Source organism: Pelodiscus sinensis, chromosome 11 (assembly GCF_049634645.1).
Source record: "Pelodiscus sinensis isolate JC-2024 chromosome 11, ASM4963464v1, whole genome shotgun sequence".
NCBI lineage: Eukaryota > Metazoa > Chordata > Testudines > Trionychidae > Pelodiscus > Pelodiscus sinensis.
In genome coordinates this window covers 6,419,043-6,446,488 of record NC_134721.1, presented here as the reverse complement: position 1 = coordinate 6,446,488, position 27,446 = coordinate 6,419,043, and the positions used below count along the sequence as shown (strand labels likewise).

General features: G+C 48.2%; 1 protein-coding gene across 1 annotated transcript in view; it reads left to right on the top strand.

Annotated features, from left to right (window-relative positions):
* LRIG1 (leucine rich repeats and immunoglobulin like domains 1) overlaps positions 1-27,446 on the top strand; it is a 148,090-nt gene that overhangs the window by 110,392 nt on the left and 10,252 nt on the right. Inside the window, exons 7-12 of the mRNA XM_006120052.2 lie at positions 2,657-2,800; positions 7,264-7,407; positions 12,092-12,172; positions 20,236-20,307; positions 22,653-22,724; positions 25,604-25,767. Of these exons, the coding sequence (XP_006120114.2) occupies positions 2,657-2,800; positions 7,264-7,407; positions 12,092-12,172; positions 20,236-20,307; positions 22,653-22,724; positions 25,604-25,767 (677 nt within the window). The remainder of the gene's footprint in view (positions 1-2,656; positions 2,801-7,263; positions 7,408-12,091; positions 12,173-20,235; positions 20,308-22,652; positions 22,725-25,603; positions 25,768-27,446) is intronic.

The window sequence follows — 27,446 nt, the reverse complement described above, 5'->3', positions numbered from 1 at the left end:
TTGGTGGCCTGGGCTTGACCGGTGGTCCGGGCTGTATTACGCTAGTGCAACAGAGATCAGTTTCCAGGCACATTCCCATGGATCTCTCCTCTCGGATGCTGCCCTGACTTTAGTGTCCTGAGAACCCCCTCCTGCTACGTGGAGATAGGACACTGATATATTCCCCCCCGCTTGGAATGTGATCCCAGAGATCCAGGGCTTGTGAAAGCTACCCGCCAGCTGCGTGGTGCACGGCGTCCAGAAGGGATTACTTCACAGGCCGTGTGTGTGTGCGCGCGTGCACAGACTGAAGGCCTGTGTGTGCATTCTGCCTCGGGGGGCCCGTGGACTTCAAAGGGGCCCTGCCTGGGGACGCAGCTGCACGCCTCGCATGGCAGGCTCTCCTTGCATTACCGCTGGGATTAGGGGACTGTCCTTGGAATGGGGGCTGGACAGATGGATTTAACAGCAGTCTCCCTCCCCTTTCACTGCGTGGCCAGCTCGAGTGCCTCTAGTAAGACTTCAGATCTGCCTTTTCTGGCTTGCGTTCAAGGTAGACTCCTCTTGGAACGTAGACATGCGTATTCCTTAGGCCCTGCGCTGTTTCCTAAGATTTCTTTCTAACGTAATTCAAACGCCCTTTTCTTTCCAAAGCCCAATCAATTCCCTGACCTCTCTCCCCCCAAAAAACCCAAACAAATACCTAAACCTAGGGGTGGGCAAAAGGGCCTCCACGGGCCAGATTCGGCCCACCAAGCGGGTTGATCTGGCCTACAGAGGCCCTGCTGCTCCCCCGCCCCCACCCCGATTAGGGGGCACGAGAAAGTGCACAAAGTTTCCTCCGCCCTGCCAGGAGCACGCAGTGCTTAGAAGTGCCATGTGCTCCTGGCAGGGTGGGAGGAGACTTGGCCCGCTCCCCTGCCCCCAAGCCCTGATTGGCCTGGGGCAGAAGGCGGAGCATGTGAAGTCTCCTCCCACCACCAGGGGCATGGGCACCTAGGGAGAACGGGTAGGCAACGGAGGGAGAAGACTTCATGTGCTCCCCCACCCCCAGATCATTCAAGGTCTGTGGGTGGGGAAGCAGGGAAGTATCCTGTTCTTTCCCCTTCCGCTTGAAGTGCCCAGCCCAACCTAAACTCTAACCCAAGCATGGTGTTGATCCCAAAAAGGGAGAAGCGCCAGAGACCCCATGAGGGCTGATAGGAGCTTTGCTGTTGATTTGACACGGAAGGCACACAGATGCGGTGGTGAGGAGCATCAGTATAAAACCCGAAGCTAGATCAATAGTACACACTGTATTGTAGGCAAGGTTAAGTGCGTGTGCCGGTGTGTGCACACACTTCATCATCATCAACAACCATGGGCTCAATGCCCGTTGGTGTCCAGTGCCTCCCTCACTATTTCCTTCCTTCTTTCCCTGTCCAGTGCAGAGTGGCTTAGTTTCTGTAGACTAGCTCTGTACCAGTCTACCATATCATCTACCCATTCTCTGTGGGGCCTGCCTCTCCTCATCGGACCATCCATTATGCCGAATATCAGGGTCTTCACTTTTCACTCTTCGTTCATTCTGCAGATATGCCCGAATAGCTGTAACTTCCGTTGTATAACCTTCTGCAGTAGGTTCTCTTTTGGTTGTATCTTTCTATTTAATTCCTCATTGGTGACCTTCTGCATCCGTCCTCTTCTCGGGATCTTTTCTATGACAACTTCCCTTGAATGCCAATATCCTTCTCTTCGAATCTTTTGTTATCACCCATGTCTCACTGTACAACATGCTGCTAAATACACACATTTTCAAGACTCAGCTTTGTTCCTAAGCTAATCGCTTTACTTTTCCAGATCTTATCTATTGCTTTTGCCATTCTAGTTGCTATTTCCTTCTTACAGTCTAGATAATGTCATGTTGCTCCCCAAATACGTGAACTTCTCTATGTTCTCTAGTTTGATCCCATGTACACTCATCTTCCTTCCTATTTCCTTCTCCCCAAATACCATTGTCTTCAGACTTGCATGAGTATATATAGCAGGTGTCAGGTAACAAAGTTGTTTTTTTTTTTTTTTTTTTTTTTTATCTGTTGACTCAAGACACATTCCTCTTAAAGCGTTTCACTGTACGTAGGATTTAAAAGTACTGCAAAATCTAGATCGCTGTAGAAATAAAAGCTCTTCCTACAGATGACTGATAAGCAATTAAGTGGGATATTCTTGATTGGTGCTTTCTTCTTTATTAGAGTACACATTAAAACACACAGCCAGAGGCTCCTTAAAGTTTGCTGGTATGCAGTAATTAGCGCTGTCCTGTTCTATAGGGGCTATGAAAGAATTTGGGCAGTACCATTTGCAGCCGAGCTCTGGGATGTAACTCCTGGTTTGACATTGGGAGAAGGCATGAAGTGTGTTGGGGAAGCAGTTTTCACATCTGAGCACAGAACGATTGAATAGCTCCCACCTCCCCCCCCCCCCCCCCCCCCGGCAAGTCCTTTGTTTGTGTGCATAGAGGCACGTATGCTTGGCTGTGTGTTGAGATGCACAGAAAGGGTGGAGTGTGGTGGTGGTGGTTTTTTTTTTAGTAAACATTTTATAGAAAGCTTCCCAGTTCTTTCTGGCAGTCCTAAATTTCATCCAAATGTGCCTGCCCATACGGATAGTCTGTCATTTATCCTGCTTGTCTTCCTAGACACCTGGAGCAGAACAGCCTGACCCAGGTGAACAGCGGCTCTCTCTACGGCCTCTCATCTCTCCACCAACTTCACCTCAGTAACAACTTGATAGCCCACATCAACCCTGAGAGCTGGAAGTTCTGTCAGAAGCTGCATGAGCTGTAAGTTGATTAAGGTGATTCCTCATAGTCCTACCGAGCCTGTTCCTGATGGTGCTGTAGCATTTATTGTACCTAATGTGCTGAGCATAACGAGCTGCTTAAAAAAAATCTGTTTGTTTACAGGGGTTAAAAAGCCGATTGAGGCTCTGTTTGCAGTACCTTAGCTGGAAGACTTGTGTTCTCTTGCACTGACTTGACTATACAGCTTGGAGGAAACTTTTGCTTTATTAGTCTATTTATTATGTAAGCTGTAAAACATAATCACGTTTAAACCACCTAAGGTCAGGCTAACTCAAAAGCAATGAATGAAGTATGTTACTCCCGCCTCTTCTGCTTGCATATTACTTTTACCGTCGGGTTCATCTGCTGGAGGGCAAGCAGGTTGGCCTCGTTCTCCTGAGATTCCCAGATGTGAACATTTCACTTGCGATCTTTTTGATAAATAAAAATGTCGGCGGCTGCTGACAGCCTCGGGGGAGAGATGTCGGCGTCTCCATCGTTGCTAATGCTTTGATGAGGGAGAGACGTTTGGGATGCTTGCTAGATTGACAGGAATAGCAATCGCTCCTTAAAACACGTCCAGCTGTCTGGTTTAAAAAACAAATCTCTCTCATCTTTTCTAAGAACGGGTGACGTTGAGTTTTATTATGGGACTGTATCTCCTGCTTTAGTGCCTCATTCTGCCAGATGCGGGGAGATCATAAGAGTCCCAGGTCAGTAGAGATCATCGTAATGGTCTAGTCTGACCTCCTGTGGATCACTGTGCAAAGAACTGACCCAAATAATCCCTAAAGCAGATCTTTTCCAGCTAAACGTTTTCAGAGTTTCCCCCTTTTGTTAAGAGACCAGATTTCAAATTCAGACATTTTTGGAAGACGAGAAAGGAAATATCGTTTGGAGAACGTGATTATGAGCAAATCACCTTGTTTTTCAGACAGGCCTGAGACTGGCTGCCCTGAAAGGTACTTCCTTTTGCAGTGTACGCTCGGCATGTGGCCCTGGCTACTTTCCAGAAAGAGCCGTGTTTGATATTTCACTAGCTCGGGATGGTGCTAAGAACTTTCCCAGACTTCAGAGCTGAGTCCTAATTTCCTTCTCTGTGAGTCAGCAGTTTGCCTCACCCAGGTCTTGCTCAAACCCAAAGCATCAGAAGGAAAGACTTCTTCGTTCACTGGACGTTTCTAGGGAAGGCTAGTGCCAGCTGGGCAGAATGGCCAAATTTAGCGACACAAAGGGATTGACTGTGGAGAACACTGGGGACTATGGAGAACACCAGCCATCAGCCAAGTCATGGATCTGGAAGGAGATGAAGGAAATGATCACAGATCTACCTTGCCTCTGAGAAAGAGGTGCCAATGCCTTGGGACATGCCCAGTGTGAATGGGGTTGGTTCTAATGTAGGGGGGACTGTATTTGGTTTAGATTTGGAAGGTGGCTATCTGGACATTAGCACACACCTTTGCAAAATATTATAGGGCTGAGCAGACCTTGCTTCAGGCCTTATTGGAAAATTCTCCTTCAGATTACATCTGTGATGATTAAAGCTGTGGATTTTCAGTTCCTGATGGCTTTCTATCTACATTTTTATGGGGAACTGTTTTCAAAAGACTCACTCAAAGCCCATGAAATGGGTGGGCACTTTCACGGGAGGGAAGGGGAGTATGAGGCCATTAAAAGGTTTCCTGTGTCTGTCTCTATCTTCTGGTTGGGAGGAAATACAGAAAATGAAGCCCAGGCGTTCGGACTGGAATAGATGATATCAAAGCAAGGAAAGGTTATGCCACCATGAAGGTGTCTTAAATGCTTGGTTGTGCATGCAAATCAGGTGCTTGGACATCTACAGAGAGGAATAAACCCCCAATTACAGGTTGATATAAATGGAAAAAGGGGAGCTGGACTGGGACCTTAAAAAAAAAATGAAGTCCATTATGTAGCAGTTTGATTTAATGGGAATGAAACTTCTTGAAAAATGTGATGCACCCGAAGATTGGATATCAAACTGGCTGTCTTGCAGGGTACCAGTCATGGGCGGCAGGTAATGTAGGCAAGGGAAGGCATTTCCTTCCCAAAATTGTCTATGTGCCCTGGGAAGGCAGGGGCCATGGCGTGGCAGCCCACCCTCCAGGTGGCCAGGAATTATTGGGCTGTGGATAGGCAGGGCTTGGCTCTTGGGGGCGGGTTGCTGAAGGGGCGGGGCCTCAAGTGGAAGGGGCGGGGATGGGGTTTGCCTTCCTCAGGTTGCCCATGGTTAATCCTTTTTGTGTCACGATTATCATCATTCACTCTGCTTTCTACTCCACACCTCCTCCTTGGCACCGGGAACTGGGTTTTTCCCCTAGCCAGGTTTAGCTCCTTCCCTTCCCTTCCCTTCCTCCCTAGAGGCATGTAGATTAGGCTACCAGACATAGTAAAATGAAGTGGCGATTTAAATAATCGCCGCTTCATTTAAATTTACATGGCTGCCGCGCTGAGCCGACAAACAGCTGATCAGCTGTTTGTCGGCTCAGCGCGATAGTCTGGACGCGCGGGTGTCGACGTCAAAGGTATTTGTCGACCACCCAGGTATACCTCCTGGGATGAGGTTTACCTGGGTGGTCGACAAATACCTTTGATTTGTCGGCTCAGCGCGGCGGCAGCCATGTAAATTTAAATGAAGCAGCGATTATTTAAATCACCGCTTCATTTTACTATGTCTGGTAGCCTAATCTACATGCCTCTGGCGACAGAGGCATGTAGTCTAGACGTACCCTTTCTGTCTGTGTGTCTGTCTGTCTCTCTGTGTGTGCGTGCGTGCGCAAGACAAAGCCAAATTCCTTAATTGCAGGTGAGGACATAATTTTGATCCGTTGCCAGTCCTTCATAACTAACACTACAGCTTCTTTAAGAACGAAAGTATGTTGTCCTATGCCTCCTTGAAACTCATTAATCCCGGCTGAATTTCTTCCAACGCCTTCCTGCTCACACATTGAAAAGACAGATGGCTCATTTGCCAAGCCAATGACACTTGCAGTGCTTAAGAATATATATCTGTTTTGACTTAGGTTTTTTGGCTAGCACAGTAACTTTCATGTGTGCCCTAGACACATTAAGTGGGCTGGTTATGGGGCAGGGCTATATGAGGAATCTGGAGGTTTGGAAAGAGTTGGGAGATTGTTTTCATTGCCCATAATACAAAGGGTTTCAATATTTGGCCAGGGCAAAATGTGTGAAATTTTCAAAGTGGCTTAGGAGCACAAATTCTAGTGACTTCCACCTAGTCTTGAAGTTCTAAGTCACCCACCCCGAGGGCCAACTTTCTGGTCCTTCTTAGCTTGGGTTGATGCCAAACCTTTGGGGGGGAGGAAATTTACATCACTAGTATTGGGCTTATTTGGTCACCAGTGAAACTTAGGGCAGCCCAGATTGGTATCCAACAGCCCTGAAGACCTGCTCCAGAAACTGGGAGTAGCCCCAACCCAGGGGAAATCTGACTACAACCAGCCAGGCATTCTGCCCCCTGGGACTAGTGAGTGATGACTTTGCCTATACTACAGCGCTAGCGACTTCCCCACACCGAACCTTCCCAGTAGCCATGCTGCAGCGCTTGGGGCAGTGTGTGGCATTTTCCTATAAGAGCAGGACTATGGATTGCCTGAGAGCTGCTAGCCATCACCAGCTCTTCCCCGCTTTTCCTCCTGTTGGCTGCTCCAGGGAGCCTTCTCGCCTCCCTTGCAGTGCCTGCCTGAGCACTTTTCTCTCCCAGCTATAAAATTGCAAGGAAGCCATATTCAGGCCAGACAGAGCAGGTGCAGGGGATTGTGTGGGGGGCGCAGAGGATGGATGGAAAACTCTCCCGTGTTAGTCACTGCTGTACGTCTAGGGGCTCTCCAGCATGCTTTGCACTCGGAGACAAAGGGCAGAGGGACAGGAGGAGGGCTGTGATGGGGGACCTTTGCTCTGCCCACAGCGGGGGGATTATAATGTGCATTGCTACACATTCGGTGGCTACACGGTGCAATTGCTTTGGCCTGCGCTCTCGACGGGCATTGGGTGAGTGGTGGAGACGCCCGCATCTAGCGTGCTCCCCTGTGAAGATGTCACGGCCAGGCCCATGCAAAGCGTCTGCATAGATTTCAGAGGTGCCAGCGTCTTGCAGCCTCAAAACAAGCAGGAGGGAAAGGTGATCATCTTCACTCTTCTCCCTGTGAGTCCCGCGGCAAGGCCAGAGACTGACTTGCGCTTAGCGCCAGTTGATTGGGCCCTCGTTGTTACACTCCAGGTCATCCCCTCTCTCCTTGGTGATACTTGCCAACTGCGCTCACCTGATTTTCACCTAACTTGACCCGTTCTGCCTCCCTACAGCAACTCCGTGTTTTGTAGGAACTGCACCTGAGGTGCAGATCTGCCTGGAGACCGCACCGGTATTGCAGAGCATCTCAGGTAGTGCCAGGTAGTGACTGCATTTCTGTTGGCTTTTTCTTTAGAATATTGTCCTATAACAACCTGACCAGACTGGACGAGGGGAGCTTGGCAGACCTGGGAGGACTGCATGTACTGCGACTCAGCCACAACGCCATCAACCACATTGCTGAGGGAGCTTTCAGAGGACTCAAAAACCTGCGTGTTCTGTAAGTGATCCCAGCTATGTCTTGATTCCCACCTCCTGCTCCCACCACGTGATACGCACGTCCGCGTGCCTGAACAGCTAACCCTGCTTCCCTGATTAATGCAGGAGATGCATTTTTCTCTGGACCAAATCTTCTCCTGCACTTCTGTTTGAATCCAGCCATTTCCTTGCTTGACATTTGGAAATTCTCCTAACTGTTCCTGTGCGCTGTTCGGCAGCTGTTGTGTTTCAACCCAGAAGTGGGTATTTTAGAGTGTTTTAGTGATGGGATGGGAAGAATTCTTTTGTATTCCTTAGGCCTTGTCCGTACTTCTCAGAGAATCGATGCTCTAGAGATCGATCTACTGGAGTTCGATTTGGAGGGTCTAGTAAAGACCTGGTAAATCAAATGCTGAGGGTGCCCCTGTTGACCGTGATACTCCTCTCCCATTGACCTCCTGCTGTGGAGCTGTCCTAGAAAATCGCTGTAGGATACATAGACTCCAGCTACACAATTATTGTAGCTGGAGTTGCATATTTTACATTTGTGTTCTCTACCTATATAGACCTAGCCTTACAGACCATTCCTGGACTTGTGAATGTTTGTGTCAGGTGCTCACCTGAAAGGAGGTTTAAAAGTGCAAAGTTAAATTATTAGTATTAAGAATTAGTTTCCAGCTCTGCGTTTGGATAATATGCATTTTTTTGCTGGTTAGGGGATAACATTTTTTCACGAGCGGCCTATTTTAGATTAATTGTTTTTGTAGTTCTCCTTTCAGGGTTCAGGCCTGGCAGAGCAGCGTGCACTAAGCTAAGTGCATTGCTGAAAGTCCTGCTCTTTTAACCCTTTTTCAGCTCTTAACTCCTCCATTTCCCGTGCTGTCCTTTTGAGGGAGGATGCAGGAGTAGGGGGGAGGAGTGTCCCAGGGTCTCAGCTGGGGAAGATGAATGAAGGGAATGGAGATGGGGATCAGGGCATAAGGGGGATGGGAGGTGCTTAACTATCTCTGTGCCTCCCACCACCTCTAGGTACCGCCCTCCACAGTTCCTATTGGCTGTGATTCTGACCAATAGGAGCAGCAGGGGAAGCCTCCAGGCAAGTGGTTTCTGCGCTGCCATTCCCCCAGCTGGGGGCAGGGGGAGCTGCTTCCACTCCCCGCGCGCTGGATCCCATCTGCGAGGCTCAGCTCCTGACCCCTGCAGCTGGAAGCCGGCACTAGCGCTCCAACCTCGTGGCGGGGGCCTGCAGGGCTGGAGCGCCAGGACAGGCTCTCCGTGGCAAGGGAGGGGGAGCCCCGAGCCCATCTGCAAGATGGTCGTGGACCACAGTTTGAGAACCACTGAACCAGCAAGGCAGCTCGTTGGAGAGGAAGAACCCGCGGCAGCTTGTTCCAGCGTCCTCCACGCAGCTCCTTCTGTTTGCACCAGCTGAGGCTCTGGCCGGCCTGGTTCTTCCATCTCCACTGCCATGAAGTCCCCCCTCACCCAAGGTTTGACTGTGCAGCCTTCCACGGCAGTGGGGTTCCTGGGCAGACACACAGCTCAGTACTTGTATTCCTCCTCCCTGAGCCCCATTGCGCTTGGATGGACGGAAATGGAAGCGAGCACGGAGGCGCTTTCCCTCCTCTGCTTATTGCACCGCATGCATCTTTATTCCTTTCCTGAGTTTCACACGGGAGGAAGCGACTGAGAGTGATTTTTTTTTTTTTTTTTTCAGCGTAAGCCTTTCAGCCCGCTGGCATTCAGAGAGGGCCTTCTCCCAGGCAGCTGCCAGTGTGGGGACGAAGGGCTCGCAAAGAGGAATGTGGGAATGGGGCGCTCTGTGCCCTCTGCAGCGGACGGGGAGCCTCTTTTGTGCCCAGTGCAAGGGGGAGAGAGAGGGAGTTCTAATTGAATCAAGAGGCAGGCTCTTGGGTCGGGCACCTGGTGAAAAAGACCCGAGCCGGCTTTAATTATGGCCTATTGTTAAGGAGCCTTTGGTGGGTGTGAAACGGCTGAAATGTGGCGCTGTTCTGCAGAGGTCAGGCCTGGGGACCTCGCAACATAATGATTAACAAGGCAGCGCGCATTCAAGCTCAGCCAGCCAGAAACAATAGGAAATTGGCAGCCGGGGCTGAGAGAGAAGAGGCATTGAATACACTGCGAGGCGGGACAGAATGCCCAGGGTCTTCACTTTTTTTTTTTATTCCACCCATTTGAAAAACACCCCAAATTCACATTTCTGTGCTCTCCCCCTCGCTCCCAACACTAAGCCTTTCAGCTTCCTTTAGAAAGCAAGCCCAGGGACAAGCCGGCCACTTTTCTTTTCCCTTTTTAAGAAAACACACGGTGACACTCGCTCAATAAAAGTACGTGCCAGAAATCGCCAACATTCTCAGCAGCTCCCGCCCTGTCTCCGCTCAGAATGGGGAGAGGCCAGGCTAGCCATCCCAAGTACAGTGGCAGGGCTGGAGGGGGCAGGGGAATTGGCCTCAGAACGAATCTCCTGGAAGAGAGGGTTTGTTCACGTGTCCCAGAAAACCAGGCCTAAGCTGCAAGCAGGTTAGTTACAGTGCGCTGTGCAACTGGTAGAAATTAAAATATGGGATCCTAAGAGGTGACACGTTTATAATCCGGTTCATGCAACGCAGGCCTCCCGACATCCTGCAGGGTGTCACGGTGAGTCTCCCGGATCCAGCCTCTCCTTTACTCTCATTTGTCTCTTGCTGGCTGCATTAAAGCGCTCTGCGTGCCCATGTCCTGTGGCGTTGGAATTCTGCCATCCGCTTGGCATGGCTCTACCCACAGATCATACTGACAGCCAGAGTGATGTTGCTTCAGTTGGTGTTGTGTTGATAGGTGGGACACAGGTCTGAAAATGACACTTGCTAAAAAAATGGGCATTTTGGGCTGAGGGTCACTTCTTTTCACTACTTTAATTCATGTTGGATACGTCTACACTGTGGAGCTATTTTGGGATACCAGAAGTATCCCGAAATAGCTACTCCGCGTCTGTTGAAACAGTGCGTGATTTCGAAATACCGGGCGGCTTATTCCGACAACCCTTGTTCCATGAGGGTTAAGGGGAATTTTGGAATATCGCGTTATTTTGAAATGGCTAATTAAGCTATTTCGAGGTGTGGGAGGTCTAGGTTGGATATTAAGAAAAACTGTTTCACTAGGAGGGTGGTGAAGCGCTGGAATGGGTTCCCTAGGGAAGTAGTGGCGTCTCCATCCCTAGAGGTGTTTAAGTCTCGGCTTGACAAAGCCTTGGCTGGGTTGATTTAGTTGGGATTGGTCCTGCCTTGGGCAGGGGGCTGGACTTGATGACCTCCTGAGGTCTCTTCCAGCTCTGTTTTTTATGATTCTATGAAATAGCATTGAAATAAGCTACACAATTTAGGTAGCGTAAATTGCATAGGTTATTTCGAGCTAAGGGTGCTGTGTAGATGCACCCATTGAAAAGCCAAGGAATCAGGACTAGCAACAAAGACAGCAGTTAGTTTGGATAACTATGGTAAAACTTCAGTCCTGGCTGGCTAAGGAAATTGTGGTAGAGGGTTATGTGCACCTAATGGCATTCTTCTGTTCTCATATAATGTATTGCACACATTTAAAAAAGAAAAAAACCTATTGAAACTGTTCTAGTAACTAAAGAAAATAGTGGATTTGCGGGGAATGGGGGTTTGTTTTGTGGATTTTTTTGTCTTCCCTGTGATGTTACAAAGGCTTAAAAGTGTATTTAAAAACAGAAAAAAAAAACCCCTAAAGGAAGAATAAAGAGCATTAGAAATGTTATAGGTCTGTCTGCTGAATTCTACTGCCTGGAGCTTGAAGGGAGAGATGAGAGAGGAGTTTTAGTCAGACGGTTTAAAAAAGGGTGGTGGTTTTTATTTGCTTGTTTTCATTAATATCTATGTAACTCCAGTAACTAATGAACATAAACAGGAAAAGGGCCCTCTTTATGGGGAGTTGTAACTCTATAATTATGCTCCTAAATTTATCTCTCTAAGCAATGCATGAGACTGTGGAACTCCTTGCCACATGAAGTCATGGAGACCAAAAATGTAACAAGGACTGAACTTTTTTATGGCTGACAAGAGTATCTAGAGTTGCCACGCTAAATATAACACAATTCTGGAAGAGATTCTGTTTTAGGGTTTAAGCCAGTATATCTGACTATTGGACATCAGGGTGAGACCAAATATGGAACACAGATTATCCTGAATTTCTATATGACTTGCCATTCTTGCACCTTCCTTCAAGGCATTTGGTAGTAGCCCCTGTTTAAAACAATACTTAGCTAGATGGATCTTGCACCTGGCCATTCCTGTGAAACTCCCGGTGGTTTTAGTTTTAGTTTTAGTTTTTGAGGCAGAAGAAGTTTCTCTTTGTTCGAGGGGAAACCTGCCAAACACATGGACTTCTTCATCCAGCACAACGAATTAGAGAAGGGCTTAAATCCAGAGTTCAGAAATCCATTGGAGGTCCTCTTTAAAGTGGCAGAGGGGATCTGATTGGCAAACTTCAATTACTGATGGCCTCATGTTCTCCCTTTAGTGCAAGAAAAGTCAAGAGTTGGCTTAGCTGCAGTGCTAGGCTTACTAAAAGTGATGCACAGCAAGGACAAAATGGGAAGTTCTTTGTAAGCTGCTTCCAAACTTTTCCCTTTAATGGCGAGCCCAGGACTGAGAAATTGATTGAGCTTTCTTTTGTCTTCTCCCCAGGGACCTGGACCATAACGAGATCTCAGGCACAATAGAAGACACCAGCGGGGCATTTATGGGCCTGGATAACCTAAGCAAGCTGTGAGTAGCCTCAGCTTTTAGAAGTTTGTTGCCTTCCCTGGGGAAAGGCGGTGGGCGTGGGTGGAGCAGGTTTGTTCAGACTTTGCTCTTTGGGAAGAGGGAAAAATCTGAAGAAAGAGAGAGAACAGCCCCCCAGACTCACTACATGGGAATAAATGCCATTCCTAGGAGCACATGGTTTCCTTTCGTAGGCGTGAACCCCCTACTGCTAGAGCAGCTGAATATTCACATACTCAGCACTGGTAGAAACAAGCTCATGGGTTTGTTCCCTGTAAGATTTCACCCAGATCAGCTGCACTTTACAAAAAAGCAAGGGAAAAAAGGAAGCTTCCTTTCACACTCATTGATGCTCAGCCTCTAATGAAAAAGCAATACTAAACAAGAGAAACATCTCAGGGTTACGCTTAATTACACCTCACAGTTTAAGTGAATTGGACAAACATCTGTCTCGTAGGGTGTTAGCCGTTTCCTCTCCACTCCCCAAGAAATGACTCCCCAGTTTCTTTAATGGTGCCCTCTGTCTGTGGGAAGTTTTCTTTACGAGTGATCTTTTTAGGGGTGCATCTAGACTACAGGGTTTTTTTTTTTTTTTAAACGGCTATTTTTCTGAAAAAACGTCACTTACTTCCACGCTGCAAACAAGTTCTTTCGAAAGAAAATCGAAGAACCCAGGGCTTTTCTGACACTGGTAAACCTCATTCGACGAGGTAGAATGCCTTTTCCGAAAGAGCTTTTTCGGAAGAAGGCGTGTGTGGACGCAGAAGAGGGAATTTTTTCGAAAGAAGAGGCCTCCAGGAAAAAGCACAAGTGTCCTAGTGGCCACTCCGCACACAGTAATCACAGCTTATATGCGAGGGAGTGTCCAATGAGTGTGCACAATCTCTTTTGAAAAAGCAGGTTGCTATTGCTATGTGCTTTGGTAGTGTGGATGCTCTCTTTCGGAAGAAGTTTTTTTTGGAAGATCTCTTCTGAAAAAGCATCTTTCAAAAGAAGTCTGCAGTCTAGACATACCCTAGAGCTCCTGGGATTGGGCCAGAACAGTTAAAGGGATAAAAAGAAAACTGATTCAGTTTGAGAGAGACATGTAAGAAAATATATATTGCAGGTAATTTGTTCCTTTTCCCTTTGGGGGATTGCATGGGGAAGGATCTTTGAACTCAGCTGTCTAGAATCAATCCTGTCCAGCAAGTTGCTGATGGCTCATGACTAATTGGGGAGTCACTTTCAATTATTACTTCTTGCTTCTGTTTGAGTGTTCACCTCCTTCATTGCTGTCTTTGCTGCTGACATGCCCAGGGTGCACTGTATAATGGGAGGTGGCTGGCAAGGATCTCTGCAGGCAGTACTGTGTGTCTCTGTAATTAGTGCTGTTGGGGAGAGTGGTTTCGGTGGAGACCTAAGGTGGGAGTTGGAGAAGGGGGACTTGTCACTGTGGGTGTGGATCAATTTAAGAGAGGTGGAGCTGGGGACGGTGGGGGAGTTCAAGGAGAGAGTCAAAGGGTGGATTTTAGCAAATGGGATTGTGGGCTAGGGAATAGATGAGAGTGGCAAGGTGGGGCGCTTGGCAGAATGGTAGGAATAAAGAAGAGCCTTGTGCTGGGGAAGTCTTCATGGTCGGGGGCTTCTTTCAGAGGCATGGGCACAGGAGCAAGGGGAGAGCTCTTGGGAGGTAGGAGAGGGGGGAGCAGAGGTTTAGGGGATAAGGAAGATAAGGCCTGAGGAAGGGCCAACGGAGAGATCATGGAAGAAGAGACTGGAGTGGAGGGAGTCGTAGGCGAGGGCCTGTGGCTGGTTTTGGGGGAAAGGATGGATAGACTATCGGGTCTCTGTTTGGATTAGTCACTGTGCTTTAAAACATAAGGATGGAAACCTGCTGATAATCTAGCTGCCTTTCCTGAGGCATTTTGCACACATTCGAGGCCTCCCACCTCAAAAAGGCCTAATTTAATCCATCACCACTCAAGCTGGGAGTTGTCTTGGGACTTCAATTAAGGATTATTTCTGCTCCCCAAATTATATATATAAAATGCCGGCCCTCTGCTCTAAGGGTGGCAGTGTGTGGCTTTAGGCTTGGTGTTTAAACCGTCAATGGGCTTTAAACGCATTAGCATACAAAAAATAAGTGACACTTCAGATGGAAACGGTCCAATGAATTAATAATTACCTCAGCTCTGTGGAGATTGCCTTAAAAGCTGCTCCCCTTTGATCTGCCAGGGATTAGACTCTGAAAGGATTTAGCAGCGAGAGTGTTGTTCCGCATAATGAAGGTGTTAAACTGGGAGGGGGCAGGGAGGCCCGTCACTGTAGCCTTCCCTGAATTATAGATGAAGCTCTCCAGAATGGAGAAGGAAGGTCTAAATTAAAACATGGCCTCAGAAAAGGGAACTGAGAACCACTGAAGCATAAAAAGCATCAGTGGGGAGCCGCCGGTCCCCTAATTATTCAAGCTGCTAAATTTAACCGGTTTTTGATGGCTCACTCACTGAAAGACCTTCCTGCAGGTGCAGAGGGGGGAAATGGTACTTTCTAATGAACTGCTTGTGCACGGTGTCATTATACGTCTTTAATTGCGGGGGGGAGGGACGGGTACTGACTCACTTTACAGTGGGAGAGCCTTCCTTTGTTTGGCGTAAGCTGGCTAAGTGCAGAGCTGCGTGCCCCTGCGCTTCCATTCCGAAATACGGATCCCTTTGAAGAGAGTCACTGGGTTTATAATAATTTTGTAATTAGAAAAGTGGCTATTTGGGGGCCTTAGGGAAATACAAATCTCTGAGAGTTTGCAGGAGTGCACGCTAACTGCTTATTAACATCTCTATGCATTTCTCATATACATGGCTATACAGAATAGCTGCGTACCCGTGTATACCCATTTAGGTGCACATATGATAGTTGCACAGTATATATGTAGAGGTGGGCAAAAGTCAGATTTTTAAGGACCGAGATTTAGTGTAAACAGTGAGCGGGAATCTCCATAATGACCAAACTCAGGGGTTAACATCTCAATTCTGATGGACTGTTCCTAATCCAAGGAGCTCAGTAAAGATATTTTCACCACAGAGGAAGTTCTGAAAAATGGGTTGCACATAAGTTTGCATTTTATCAGCTATGAAGGACACAGCCTGTGGCAGCTGTCTTTATTTTTCTAATTGTCTTTTTTTTTTTTTTTTTAAATAATAATCTGGCAAATTGGGCTCAAACTCTCTGGATATGTTTTATGCTAAGCTAATTTTGAATCCTGTGGGATCTTAAAAGACTCAGGATGCATCTACACTGCAGGGCTTAACTTGAAATAAGCTACTCATATTGAGCTTATTTTGAAATAGGGAGAGTCTACTCAGCACTTATTTCGAAATAGAGCACTCTTCCTCCAATTTCCCTTATTCCTCATACAATGAGGGTTACAGGAGTCGGAGTAAGAAGTTCTCCAGCTTGACAGTATTTTGACACGATTTCAAAATAACTGCCTGCTGTATAGATGGGGACTAAGTTATTTTGGACATTAGGAAAATGTTCCTAACTGTCAGGGTGGTCAAACACTGGAATAAATTGTCCAGGGAGGTTGTGGAGTCTCCATCTGTGGAGATATTGACGAGTAGGTTGGATAAATGTCTATCAGGGACGGTCTAGACAGTATTTGGTCCTGCCATAGGGGCAGGGGACTGGACTCTATGACCTCTCGAGGTCCGTTCCAGGCCTAGTATTCTATGATTCTATGATTTTGTAATAGCACGAGCTGTTTCAAACTAGTGTTGCAGTGTAGACGTACCCTAACAGATTTCTTTGGGCATAACCTATTATGGGCAAAAATCCACTTTCTCAGACGCAAACTCATTTGTAACCCATTTTGCAGAACTTCCCATGTGGTGAAAATATCTTTCCTGAGCTCCTTGGATTAAGAACAGTCCATAAGAATCGAGACGTTAATGTTCAAAATGAGGTTGACCCCTTGAGTTTGGTCATTATGGAGATTCCTGCTCACCCATTTACAGTGAATCTTAGACTTTAATAATCTGATTTTCACCCACTGGGAACCCGTGACCTCTGAGACATCATTGTGGCCTTACCTATAACCTCTGGTTGAGTTACGGGTTGCTTCAAATCCACGATTTAAAGATTTTAGGTTACAGCGAGTCCACCATTTATTCTAGTTCAACACATAAAGGAATCTGTGCCCCATACTGCAAAGAAAAGGAAAACCCTCACAAAACCCCAGGATTTTGCCCAATCTGACCTAGGGAGTAATTCCTTCTGGACCTCCAGTTAGATCAGTTAGCCTGAGCGTGTGGGCAAGATCCACCCGCCACACAGCAGGGAAAGAATTCACAGTAATAAACTCTCAGCCCTCCCCACTAAGCATTCCATCATGGGTCCTGTAAGTAAGCCACGAGTCCCAGATCAGCTAAACGCCACTCTAGGCAATCTTATCAAACTCAGTTTTGCTGCCCTTGGCCGTCACTCTTGTTATGGATAGAAACTTCATCGCATTTCAAGCCTAAAGTAGTTGATGGCCAGTTAATACGCATTTGTTCTTGTGCCAGTGATGCCCTTAAATAACTCCTCTCCCTCCCTGATATTTATCCCTCTGAAGTACAGAGTGTGCAGTCTTATCTCCCCTCTGCTTTCGTTTGGCTAGACTAAACAAGCCAAGCTCCATAAGGCTCCTCTTGTAAAAGTAGGTTCTCCAGTCTGCTGATCATCCTGGTAGCCCGTATCTCCATCCTGTTCCAGTTGGAATTCATCTCTCTTAGGATGGGAGACACAGAACTGACACAGTATTCTAGATGAGGTCTTACCAGTGCCCCGTATAACGGTAATAACACTTCCCTACCTCTACTGGAAATTCCACCCCTGAGGCATCCTAGGATCGCATGAACCTTTTTTGTGGTTGCATCACATTGGTGGCTCATAGTCATCCTGTGGTCAACCTAAAAACCCAGGTCTGTCTTCTTCTCTACTGTTCACTCCATCTAATGGCATGGAAGTTGGATGGTTCAATCTGCGGGAGCTTCAATGCTCTGGGCAGGTGCAGGGAAGGTCGTCTTGGGCAGTAGAAAGCCCTCTATCAGGGCAGCATACCTGGCCAAATGGAAAAGGTTTTCTACCTGGTGTGCAGAGAGGGGAATCTTCCCTAGGTGGGCACTTATTCCAGTGGAGTTAGAATACTTGTTGCATTTATGGACACAGGGCCTGGCACCCTCTTTGGTGAAGGTACACTTGGCAGCTGTGTTTGCCTTTCACCCAGGTTGCTCCCCACATTCCCTGTTTGGGCAACCCACGGTAGCTCACTTTTTAGGAAGGGATTGGACAGGTTGTATCCGGATTATCGTCCGCCTGTACCGACTTGAGATGTAAATCTGGTGCTCAGTAAACTTTTGGGTCCACCCTTTGAACCTACGGCTGAGTGCTCACTGCTTCATCTTTCCATGAAAGTGGCCTTCCTGGTGGCCATCACCTCGGCAAGAAGAGTGTCTGAATTGAGGGACCTCTTTTCAGAGCCGCCTCCCCTTCTCCCCCCGGTATATGGGTTTCCACAGGGATAAAGTGCCCCCGTCCTGCCTACCAAAGGTGGTCTCCAAATTCCATCTAGCTCAGGAGATCTTCCTCCCAGTCTTTTATCCCAAACCACACTCTAGCGCGGGGCAGAGAGTGCTGCACATGTTAGACGTAAGGAGAGCCCTGGGTTTTTACATAGATCATACTAAGCCATTTCAAAAGTCCATGCAGCTATTTGTGGTGATAGTGGAGCGAATGAAGGGAGACCCTGTCTCCGTGCAGTGCATATTGTCATGGATACACCTGTTTGGACCCAGCAGGGGTTTTTTCTTCCACTGGTCACAGGCCAATCGACTAGAACATGTGTCTCATTGACTGCGTTTATGGTGCAAGTTCCCCTCCAGGAGATATGTAGGGTTGCCCATTGTCCTCTAGTCATATGTTTATGGCCTTCTATGCTATCACTAAATTATCCAGGGAGGAGGCAGCTGTGGGTAGGGCAGTGTGTCAATCCAGGATTCCTAACTCTGACCCCACCTCCATGGGGTAGCAGCTCGGGAGTGACCTGTGTGGAATCAACGTGAACAAGCACTCAAAGAAGAAAAGACAGTTACCTGTTTTGGTAACTGTTGTTCTTCGAGATGTGGTGTTCCAATACCCACCCTCCTTCCCCACTATCGGAGTAGCCAGGAAGAAGGAAGCGAGGCTGGGCCTAGCCATTGGTGGCCACATGGCGCTTAGATCTGATTAGCTGGGGGCTGGGCCCGGCCGTTAGCAGCCTCGGTGGGGCAGGAGTTGTGGTGGAAAAAAGTTTCCGCATCACTGCACTAGCCCTAAGAAACAGGGGTTTGTCTGTTCACCGGCAGCCTTCCACCCCGCACCCATGATTCCAGGGGGCACAGACCTTTGTGTATGATCCAGGGCTTTGGAGTGCTGGGTGCCTCCTTCCCACCATTACTGTGGTGACTTTGTGCCCTCCAGCCATGCATTGTTCTATACTGCTGAGGGGCAACCTAGGCTAGTGAGCAGGCCACATGAGTGGCCCTCCATCTCAGCAGGCCACAAGATTGTTGTAACCAAGATGGTCTCTTGGGATAGGGCAGTCTTGCTAACGGCGCTGGTGTACCTAGAATTTGCGGGGACGCCGATGGAACCGTAGCAGCGCTTTGGATAAAGAGGGAGCACGGCTCTCACAATGTTGCGTGGAGTAACCACGCACCTCACGTCACGTGCCCACATTTTAAGTGTGTGTCACTTTTGTAATACCGGTAGGAAAAAACTATGGGGATTAAAACCAGTGGAACGTGGCAACTCTGGGTATCGACAACGGTAAAAGAAATGTCTTGTGGGCCACACCTAAAACCCCAAAGGGCCACAGGTTGCCCACCACTGGCTGTTGCAAGGCCAACAAATTCCACCCTAAGTAATTGCATTCCTGCCGTTTGTTCGGTCTCCTTGCTTATTCACCCAGCCAGGGCAATGAGCTCTAATTTTGGCATCTTTCCAGTGTGCCATCAGTTTTATGTGGCATCCTATCGAGTAACTGGTCTGGGCTCTCCAGGGTGCTATTTGCAGAACTTGAGGAGATTGCTTCAGAACTACCCAGACACTTTTGGGAGATTTTGTGGGACTCGCAATACAAATTCCTGCACGTTTCCCAGAGTTGCTGGACTCTACAGCTGATCAGTCAATAAACTGCTGGATTGGATGCCCTTGAAAACTAGGCTGCAACAGATGCATCCAAAAGAGGTACCTTGCATAGCAAGAGCTGGGGAGAAACCTTCTCAATACTGACCTTTCCTGCTGTTGGTTAAAGCTGTTGAGACAGGCATTCGGGTGTTTCAGTGAATGCTTCTCCTGATAATTGCCAATTGTGAATATTTATAGAAAACGGGTTCTTTGTAAGATTGTGCTGTGAGCATTATAACTGGCAGCATTCTGCAAGCAACACCGAGCGTCTCGTGCTTATTCGCACCGAATGTTGTGCCGCAGGAGTACAGATCGTTTGTGGACATTTGAAAACATTCTCATTGTCCCCTTGGACAGGGCTCACCCCGTGTGCTCAGGACCCTGTGGTATACGAGGCATTTTACAAATGTGCATAAAGAGACTCTGCCCCCTTTAGAGATCTCGCAGCTCCTGTACGTACGTAGGCTGAAATTCCCAGTGAATAATTTTATTCCTTTTCTACTCAAGGTCAGAAATGGAAAGTGTTGTGGCAAGAGCCCTAGATCTTGTTAAACTGGCATCTCGCTTAGTTCTGTCCATCAAAAATACAGGGGACCTTCTGTTACTCAACAAGCCAATTTCCAGTAGCATCACAGACCTGCCTCTTTATGTGAGAGGGCACATTCCGTTTCAAACTGTCATCACTATTAAATTGTGATACAGATAAAAGTATTTAATTTCAGGCGGGGAAGACGGGCACGCTTCAGCCCTTTAATCTCTGTGCAGTTCAGATTTCCAGGGCCTTCCACTGGACACCTTTATCAGATACAGTCACGCTAATTGTGTTCTTTCTTTTGCCTTTTCTCTCGGTGTATCTGGCCCTGGATGTTTGGAAACTGCAGAACTCTGTTTGGAAACAAGATCAAGTCCGTGGCCAAGAAAGCGTTCTCAGGCTTGGAGGCCCTGGAGCACCTGTGAGTAACCCACCAGCCTTTGCCGGTTGGAACGAGGCCTGACAAAAATGGCTGCAGAGGCCTGCTAGCAATTTAATAGCGTCTTTGTAAAATGAGAAGCCAGTCCATTTGTGGGGGCCAGCTGCTTCCTTCTCATTATAAGTCACTTCAACTTTGGCCTTTTTTTGTGCCAGAAACAAAGTTAGAGACCATATGGCAAATTTGCATGCCCTTAATTTTTTTATTTGCATTGGGATAAATATCTCCTTGACTCATAACACAATCACTCTGCAGACTGTTTGCAGCAAAGCTGTATTTCAGCCCTGGCCGTCCCTTCCCCGCTCAGCGTTCCTCCAAACTCCCTGACAAGGCATGTTGAAAATGACGAGCTTCTGATACAGAAACAAAATGTCTCATTCAGTAGAGCCATTTTTTCAGCTGTTCGCAGAAAGCCAGTTTGGCTACAGCTAAGCAGTTTTGCCCATCTCCTCCCAGGGCTGAAGCCTCCCGCAGTGATTTATCATTAGTTTCCTCTTACAGATTTAGTCAGGTTTAAATATTTTGTTGCTCTCTATGATTGGATGTTGGCCATGTTGATTCTTCGGCCACTAGCACCAAAAGAAACAGTGAAGGGCAAGTGTGTTTTGGAGAGGCCAGTAATGACTCTGTGTTGCATTTGCATTTAAAGCAGCCCTAAACTCCTGGGTTACGTTTAGACTGGCATGATTTTCCGGAAATGCTTTTAATGGAAAACTTTTCTGTTAAAAGCATTTTCGGAAAAGAGCGTCTAGATTGGCACGGACACTTTTCCGCAAAAGCACTTTTTGCGGAAAAGCGTCCGTGGCCAATCTAGACACTTTTTTGCGCAAAACAAATCTCAGCTGTCTACACTGGCCCTTTTGCGCAAAAGTTTTGCGCAAAAGGGACTTTTGCCCGAATGGGAGCAGCATAGTATTTCTGCAAAAAGCACTGATTTCTTACAGTAGGAAGTCAGTGCTTTTGCGGAAATTCAAGCGGCCAGTGTAGACAACTGGCAAGTTTTTCCGGAAAAGCGGCTGATTTTCCGGAAAAACTGGCCAGTCTAGACACAGCCCTGTTGTTTCAGACTTTAGTGACTGAATTTGGAGTCCAGATTTTGGCATAACCCCTCTTCAAAGGACAAGTGATTTTTTTTTTTCTTGTAAAATATTGATGATCTTCTGCAAAGGGAAACAGTTAAGAATGCTCCTTTTTGGAAATTTTTGCTCCCTTGTCTTCACACTAGCTTTAGACAACCTAAAGTAAACAACCATATTCCCCTCCCCTCCCCCAAACACATTTGCTAACAATGTCGCTCTGACCTATGCCCCATTAGAACATTTAGGGCTTGTCTTCAGAACACTGGGGATTGATGCTGAAGCAATCGATCAACCAGCCATTGATTTATCACGTCTACATAGACATGATAAATTGATCTCTGAGTACTCTCCCATCGACACTGGTACTCCACCAGAACGAGAAGAGTAGCCGGTGTCAATGGGAGAGCAGCTGCCCCTCACCTGACCTTACCATATAGAAGACTACATGGTAAGTGCATTGCATAGCTGAAGTCAAGTAGATTAGATCAGTGGAAGGGATTAGCATAGACAAAGTCTTGTACTAAGCAGACAGACCAGGGATGGGCAATAAACCGACGGCGATTCACCAGGGTTTGGCCCTGGTGAGCCTCTGCCTCTATATTTCCTTGCACCTGTGCAGGTATGGGGGATTGCAGCTCCTATTGGCTGGAATGGTGATCTGCAGCCAGTGGGTGCTGTGATCCCATATACCTGCGGAGACACAAGTAAATACAGCGGGGTAGGGGTCCACCTGGGGCAGACCAGATCCAGCCCATGAGCTGGTATTTGTCCACCCCTGACGTAGATACAGTCCTCTTGTTCAGGATAACTGTTTTGAAGATAATGGAGCAACACAGATTTCCACTTGCTGAGGATTTGCTCTATGACCAATAAACCTGCTTTGGACGTCAAGCTGCCTGCCGGGGGCTTGGGAGGAGGCAGGAGATGCGTAGAAGAGCAAGCGGTAACTGGTGGAGGCCATTTAAGCTGAGATGGTAAAGTGTAGCTGAGGTGCTGAAAGATTCTTGTTCCCTTGCTTCTCATGGCTTGCATCGGTGAGCTGTGCTGTCTAGCAGCCTTAACTCAGAATTACCAAGTGTTTTGTACAGTATCGATCTGCAGTAGTACAATTACGCACCATCCCGGATTATGCAACTTGCGTACCATAAAACGCGTGTGCCGCTCTTTAGCTTGGAGAAAAGATGTGGGTCTCTTGATGTTACTGTAGCATGTATTTGTATTGAAAGCGCCTCTGGTTTTGTTCGGCAGGAACCTCAGGGACAATGCAATCCGGTCTATCCAGCCAGATGCTTTTGCTAAGATGAAGAACCTGAAGCAGCTGTAAGTAATTGGATTGGATGTACCATTAAATCTGCACTGGGGTCTCATCCTGTAAGTGAGTCGTCCCACATCGGTCCCATGTACGACACGCCAGTGGAAACAATCTAAACGGCCTACATTCCTCCCTCTCTGCCAACCTTCCCTATGGGTTATTTTTACACTTGAGCAGATGTCCCGGATGCACACGTCTCACATTTAGTAGCGAGTGAAATTAGATCATAGTAACGGGGGGTGGCATGTATCCGTCTCCGCTCAGAAAATCAAGTCGTTAGGTCCGCGCTTTTTGTTCTTACACAGCTCTCTGTGACCTACTGAATCCTGGTGGCCCACCTGTGTTTCCATTATACTATGTTGAGGGTTTATGCACAGTGCTGACATTTGAGTGGATTTGAGCCGGATTGTGCATTTGAGCGGATTATCTAGTGTCAGCTACTTTTGCACAATTCTAGGGCTCTCTTGCCACGTGCCTACACACAGATTAGCAATGTGAAAGTGCAACCATATACACAGTTAACCGATGACCCTGGGCTCATTGGTTAACCATCACGGTTACATGCAGGCTCCCGGTAGTTAGCAGAGGCAGCAGCGCGGATAGTCAGGTGAGCTTGTACACATGGGAGTAAGCCAGCTCCTAGTGCACACCAGCTCCTGGGGAGCCGACTGCCGCCTCATGTGTGACCATTGGCTTTTTCCCATCAGTTACATGGTTACTTAATTAAATGCATTTTACCATCCTAACACAGATGCCTATCTCCATCTCAGTCTTCTAAAGGTTAAGCTGCAGTGTTTGATTAGCTCAAATCCTGCCCCCAGTCACAGTATAGTTAATGTATAGTTCATGACCTCGGCGTGACCTTTGGGGCTGCTCCTGTATTGCTTCTCTGCAGAGAGTGACCTTCCGTAGAAATGCCTTTGCCTGAGCATGGCTGTTCTATGGTACGCTGTAGAGCTGAACTTTAATGGTCATTTGTCTACGGCGTGCTTGGTCAGAGGTTCCTACACTACAAGGGCCAAGTTCTCTGCTGCTGTACATTTGCAGGGCACTGTTGTCCTGAGAGCTGTTACACCGTTAGGGTGTGTCTACACAATGCCCTTACCTGGAAATAGCTTATTTCAGAATGCCAAAATGAAGCGCTATTCTGACAAATCCCTTACCCCTCGTGGAATGAGGGGGGATGCCGGAATAGCGTTCCCGTTATTTTGAAATATATTTTGAAATAACAGGAGCGTTTAAAGATATGGAATTGCTATTTCGGGATACTTCTGACGTAGCCCCGCTGTCTTAGATGTAGCCATGGAGAATTTGACTGGGAGTGCTTTAAAAATTGCAGAGAGAACATCTCCCACCTTACACCACGTAAAGCCCAGGCCTAGCTTTACGAAACGATTTCTGCAGAGTTTGAAGTGACTGTGTCCGCTTAACGAATGCTTCTCCTTTGATGGCCTTAAACAGGTGGAGCAATAATTTCTGAATTCTAAGCATTCTTAGCAGCAGCTACTGAGGTGCCTCTAGGATGCTGTGGAATTTCTGTTGCTTCAATTAGTCACTGGTTTTGTTGAACTGCTACAAACCCAGTGATTTGTGTCGTCCCGCCCGCCCCCCCCCCTTGCATAGCAGCAGTTCACTGACACACACAATTCACTGAGCTGAGCCCCCTAATTGGGCGGGGGCACAAACAGGAGGAGGTAGAGAGATGTTGCTTGGTCTGCATTGGAGATGCACTAACGATTACATTGGCTAGCTGGACAACTAATGGCTGTAAGCAGAGAGCTTTGCAGAAGCTTTTTGCAGTGGTGCTGGAACTATTTTGGGGGTGGGGTGCTAAGCTGCATCTCCCTCTTCCCCCGAGTTGCCAACTCTCCAGGACTGCATGGATTGGACTCCATTGTTGCAAGTGGTATCCAGTCTGGGAGAGTTGGCAACCCTAACTGCCCCAGGCTGAAGCCACAGCAGAGCCCGGGCCAGCCGTAGGACCCTGGGCGGGCAGGCTGCAGAGCCCGTGGCAGGGCCAGCTGGCAGCAGGACCCCAAGAGCCAGTGGAGCCTGTGGGGCTGGTGGGTGACAGGACCTGAGGACCCACATGGAGGCTGGAAGCCAGGCCTGGCGGAGGCCGACAGCAGGGTGGGGAAGCCAGGTGCAAAACCTGGGGGTGCTGCAGCACTTCCCGCACTCCTACTTCCCACGCATACCTTCTGCCACTCGGTGATTAAACCAGGGGATCGGATGTCGGCTGCATGGATAAAGACTTGGCACTTTGGGCTGTTGCGGTGATTTGGATTCAGAGCTCCTGGGTCCCATGCCCGATTGCCACGGATCCGTGTGTCCTGGGCAGGTTCCTTGGGTCCAAATCCTCCAAGAGATTTCAGCCCCTAGCGTCCACTGGGGTCCGTCCCTGCCTCAGTTTATCAAAGTGTCAAACAGGGCTCTCCGCACTCTCAGCCTCGCAGGATTGCTGCAAGGGTTAATGAATGTTGGCACAAGGCTAGCGGTATTTTGAGGGGGGAGGGGAGGACAGATGCTATACAAGTGGGATGTATTTACCACAGCCTGACTTATTTCTGCACAGCACCTGCCGGCCTCTTCCTTTTTGGTCATGCTGAGGGTAGGGATGTGAAAGGTAAAGCAGCTCACCATGGGAAGGGAGCTGCTCCATCCCCGTGGGGTGTGCCACGGGTGGGAGGAACCCATCCAGCCTGGCTACGGTAGGCAGGGGTGCCACTCCAGCCTGCACGGACTGGAGCAGCCTCCCCCATTGCCCTTTTTTGATCGGTAGCCGAGGGGAAGGGAGGCCTGCTGGGGGGCTTTGAAGGGCTCTGAGCTTTGCGGCATTTCTCTGGCCAGAGCTGCAGCCGGCATTTTCATTTCTGTGTCCCTCCAGCCACATAAACAGCGACAGCTTCCTGTGCGATTGCCAGCTGAAGTGGTTACCGCTGTGGTTAGCCGAGAAGGAGCAGCAGCCCTTTGTGGTAGCCACCTGCGCCCACCCTGAGTCGCTAAAGAGCAAGAGCATTTTTGCCGTGCCCACAGAAAGTTTTGTGTGTGGTAAGTGTGGCCTGGGGGTGTCTGAGGCTGTGTGAAGGGCAGAGATTTCCTGCGACTGCCAAACTGGGTGAGTAGAACCGGCTTGGTGGGGGTTTTGTGTCAGCAAAGCAAACCCAAGCCTACATTTTAAACATTTGTCACTGGCTACAATTTATTTCCCACCAAAACCACACCTCACGTTGCTTGCACCTAGGGAGTTCCTTTAAAAGGCACGCTGCGTATTAAATCCCAGGGAACTAGCAGTTAGGTCAGTTATAAACACAGCTGCTCCAGTGCTAAAGAGCGAATAGGGCCAGGATTTCAGCGGTGAATTTGCTCTGAGTGTAGCCCTGTGAGCGTCAGTTGTCGGGTCTGCAATCCCCTCCCCCATTTGTGCCTCCAACTAGAACAAAACGTTTTAAAAATTTGTGGTGGGAAGGGTCTTTAAATATAAGCTCTCTTTATGGGCATTTTATCCAATACATCTGAAACAGACAATTGCTAAAATTTGCACTGGTGTGTTTGTGGGTTTTTATTTGCTTGGCTCAGAACTACTGCTTTCTTGTCCTCCGGCGGCTTGCTGCCGTTACGTCCCCGTCTGCCTGCAGAGCAGCCTGGCAAATGCAGAACAGCTGCACACACACGTACAGCCTAGCTCTTAAATGGGAACAATGCAAGGGGAAGAACATTCTCCTTGTGGCCAGAGAATGGGCTGGAGTCATGCTCGTTCGCGCTTTCCTCCTTTGAAACTAAACGGGGCGCCAGCTTTAGAACCTCTGGGTGTGGTTTGTCCTGTTCACTGGGGTGGATTTTAAGCTGTGTTCTGGCTTGCTAGTTGAGCTGATGGAAAGCAGAGGAGCTTCTGAAAGTTCCTTTGCAAACGTGTGTGTCTTGGTGGTGAAAGTTCAGCCTGCGTTTCGTCCACACCTGAGATGAGCGCACATATATCCCTACGCGGTGAACACACATGGGCTCAGAGCAGATGGGCCACCTCCATGGCTAGCTGTTCGTCTGATTAGAGACGGGATGAGTTCTCAAACGCTCTGTCCCCAAGGCACATCCTCAGAGTCGCAAAATCAACCTGGCTAACCTAAAGAGAGTTTTGCAATTTCAGTTGGCTGCCAAGCCACGTAGCCAGCGGTCCTCTCCCGTTCCAGAGGCATCGCTGTTTCATTGAACGTTACTCCACTGTTGTGTTACACAGAATCCAACAAACAAAACTGCTTGGAACTCTGCTAAAACCTTGGAACTCTGCTAAAACCCTGGGCAGAGGGGCGCAGTTGCAGGCCTCCGCCTGGGATGGGTGATGGGCAAATACAGGGGTGTTCATAGACATCTCGTGCTAACATGCCTGTGCTTCTCCATTACAACAATGACTTGAACCTCCACTTGAGGTTACCACAAGACTTTGAGGGCAGGGTTGGGTTAGAGGTGAAATGTTAAGGGCTGCCACTTGCTTTTGAACTTCAGATTTGCTCTGATTGCTTGAACAGAAGCTTTGTGCACCAGTGGTGTAAGTATTGGGATAGCACCAAGCCGCGGTCAGTGCACGTACCAGCACCTCATTCTGTGAGATGCTGCACGCTTGCACGCATACGCCCTAAAAATATGGTGCCTGCTCCTCCTAGCTAAGCCGTTTTCAAAAGCAAGCAGATAGTTGATCTTCCCATCGACAGTACGTAAAGACAAATGTGTACAAA